The sequence below is a fragment of the Antechinus flavipes genome, chromosome 6 (genome assembly GCF_016432865.1).
Source record: "Antechinus flavipes isolate AdamAnt ecotype Samford, QLD, Australia chromosome 6, AdamAnt_v2, whole genome shotgun sequence".
Taxonomy (NCBI): domain Eukaryota; kingdom Metazoa; phylum Chordata; class Mammalia; order Dasyuromorphia; family Dasyuridae; genus Antechinus; species Antechinus flavipes.
In genome coordinates, this window is record NC_067403.1 from 245,610,668 (window position 1) to 245,614,041 (window position 3,374).

Genomic DNA, 3,374 nt, shown 5'->3' on the forward strand with positions numbered 1-3,374 from the left:
TTTATTTTAAAATAAAATCACATTCACTTAGCTTTTAGTAACAGGATTATGATAACATATTAAATGATAAGAATTATTTCAATAAGAGTGAATTCACCTAAATTGATAAAATCACACTGTAATTGTGTAGAAAATTCCTGCTCATATTAATATATTTTATGTATTACCTGACTACTTATCTATGTACACAGTACTCAAAGAAGATTATTGTTAATAATAATGATTATTATTATTCTCAGATCATCTTCCATAGATAGAAGAAATGATCAAGATGAATGAAACTGCAGGGAAGCAGGTGACTGAATTCATTCTCATGGGCATCACAAACCATCCTGAATATCAGGGTCCTCTCTTTTTTGTATTTTTGGTCAATTACATGATCACAGTGCTGGGAAACCTGGGTATCATTATCCTAACCACTGTGGATTCCCATCTTCAAATTCCCATGTACTTTTTTCTCAGGCATCTGGCATTTGTTGATCTTGGCTATTCCACAGCTATTGGACCAAAAATGCTGGTTAGTTTCACAGAGGAGAAAAATATAATTTCCTATAATGGGTGTGCAATGCAGCTAGTTTTTGTTGGGATATGTATCACAAGTGAAATATTTATCCTATCAGCCATGGCCTATGACCGCTATGTGGCAATCTGTAAGCCCCTCCTCTATGTGGTCATCATGTCAAGAAGGGTATGCTGGCTTTTGGTGGTTTTATCATATCTCTATAGCATTATGGTATGCCTACTGATCACAACAAATATTTTTATATCATCTTTCTGCAAATCAAATGTATTGAGATATTTTTATTGTGACTGTATGCCTCTATTATCCATTATATGCTCAGACACAAATGGAATAGAACTAATAATTTTGACTTTTTCTGCAATTAATTTGGTTTCTTCCCTCTTGGTTATCCTTATTTCCTACATGCTCATTCTTGTGGCCATCCTCAGGATGAACTCTTCTGAGGGCAGACACAAAGCTTTCTCAACCTGTGGCTCTCATCTCACAGTGGTAGTTGTATTCTATTTGACATTACTTTTCATGTACCTGCAGCCTCAATCTAGTCATTCCTTTGACATAGACAAGATGGCCTCTGTGTTTTACACTCTGATCATCCCCATGCTCAATCCTTTGATCTACAGCTTGAGGAACAAAGAGGTGAAGGGTGCCTTGAAAAGGCTCTTTAAAAAGTGATCTAAGCATTCTTTTAATGCCTAATATAGAGTATGATTTCATTGCATGATAAGAAGCATGTAAATTTCCATTGGATTATTTTGTCAGCTCCCCGTTTATTTTCTCTTCCTTTAGGGAGGAAAAGAAAACTGCACTTCCCCTAATATGTATTTATAAAATCATTTTTTTATAATTCCTAAACTCCAGAAAAACTTAATTAATTTAATTAGACTATGTAATTGATGAGAACTATTAGAAAGTTTATTACAACATAACTTTCTTAAAAATATCTATCTCATGATTGGTGACAGTTCCAATGATCTTGTGTTGAAGAGAACCATCTACACCCACAGAGAGGACTGTGGGAACTGAATGTGGATCACAACACAACATTCTCATTCCTTTTGATGTTGTTTGCTTGCATTTTGTTTTCTTACTCATTTTCTTTCTTTTTTATCTGATTCATCTTGTGCAACAAGAGAATTGTATTAATATGTTTACACGTATTGGATTTAACATTTATTTTAACATGTATAACATATCTTGATTGCTTGACATCTAGGGAAGGGATGAGGGAAAGGAGGGGAAAATTTGGAACATAAGGCCAGGCAAGAGTCAATGTGGAAAAATCATCTGTGCATATGTTTTGAAAATAAAAAGCTTTAAAAATCAATCAACAAACAACTTATTGTCCAAAAAGTTATCTATTTCATTATATATTACAATACTTGACATCTTAACTTTGCCTGATTTTTTTTAGTGTGGGAAAATCAATTAATGAGCATTTAGAAAATGCTGACACAAGGTACTCTGCATTGGGTCATTAACACTGTTTATTAACATTAGTAACAATAATTATTATTGTATTATCTTATAATAAAATAAAAACAATTAATAATAAAAAACATTAACAGTGTTATTAACATGGTCATTAACATTAACACAATGTACTGTATTAAAGTAAATAAATGTACACAAAAGCCATGCTACCTGGTACAACAGTCAACCTACCTTATTGTTAATATCTCATATTAAGATGTTTATTCTTATTATAATCTCAACTTCCCTTCTATGACTTACAGATATTGCTTCATCTACCTTGTAAATCAAAATAAGTTGATTCCCTTTACTTTAAAAGAATTATTCATTTTTAAAAGACAACTTCCATTTCTTCTCTTATTTTAAGTCTTTGATCTTTCATTCTTGTGCCAGAATGGAAAGAACACTAGGATGGTTAGAATATCCTAAAAATATTAGTGTAGATATAATTTTTAAGCTGAAAATTAAGATAATCTGTTTTTGTGATAATCCATACAGTTATGGGATCTGAGTTCAAATAATCTGAGTTCTTTTATTACTTTTGACATATGATATTATGAGTAATAAGTTTATTCTTTAAGGCTCACATATATCTAAGATACTTTTTAGACACCATTACAGTTAAAAATCTTTGTTTCCATGAACCTATTCTATGTGTTATCATTATAGTGTCTTCAACCAATACTTATATGTAATATGTTTTTGTCTCCAAAATTATTGTTTCCTTTCTCTGCTGATATTGTAATGGAATTTTCTGCACAATGTTACCCAATATTGTACACAATGTTCCAAATGTGTTATACCCAAGACAGAATGAAATAGACTTTCACATCATAAGCCAAGATTCTATGTCTGTCTTGATTGAGAGTATATCACTTTTCTTAATTAACACATAATATCCCAAGTCATATTCAACTTTAAGAATCCACTACAAATAAAACATTTTCTTCAAAAAAAATCTTAACAAAATGATTTTCCAATTTGTCACTTTTGAAACTTTTTTTAAGTCAAAACAAATGTCACTTGAAATGTATTTGAAATATATTTTTCAATAAATGCTGACAATAGCCTTTTTTTTAAAGCACTTTTCTTTGGGATAAATGCTGCACACAAATATTACAATGTAGCATTTCCATTGGTCTTATGAGAAAATGGAATAATTTTATTAATAAAAGTATCATTCCTACAATAATTGAAAATGTCGACTTTTCATAATGACCTTGCTAATTCTCCAGTTTTATATCTGTTTCTATTGAACAAAATAGATGGTAACTCCATCCTCCCAAATAACCCATCCCATCTGCCCTCAACCGTGTGATTTAAAACAGATTTAATGAATACTCTCTTGTTAGGCTAGGAGATTTATGTGTTTTTTTTACAT

At 31.0% G+C, this 3,374-nt stretch overlaps 1 protein-coding gene across 1 annotated transcript; it reads left to right on the forward strand.

The window, feature by feature from the left end:
* Positions 1 to 259: 259 nt before the first annotated feature.
* On the forward strand, positions 260 to 1,195 carry LOC127540394 (olfactory receptor 8K1-like). Its single transcript, XM_051965067.1, has one exon. The coding sequence runs from the start codon at positions 263 to 265 to the stop codon at positions 1,193 to 1,195; it is 933 nt and encodes a 310-aa protein (XP_051821027.1). The 5' UTR covers positions 260 to 262.
* Positions 1,196 to 3,374: the final 2,179 nt, after the last annotated feature.

Excerpts from the sequence above, each read along its gene's own strand:
- LOC127540394 (XM_051965067.1), top strand. The coding sequence starts at position 263 with ATGATCAAGATGAATGAAACTGCAGGGAAGCAGGTGACTGAATTCATT.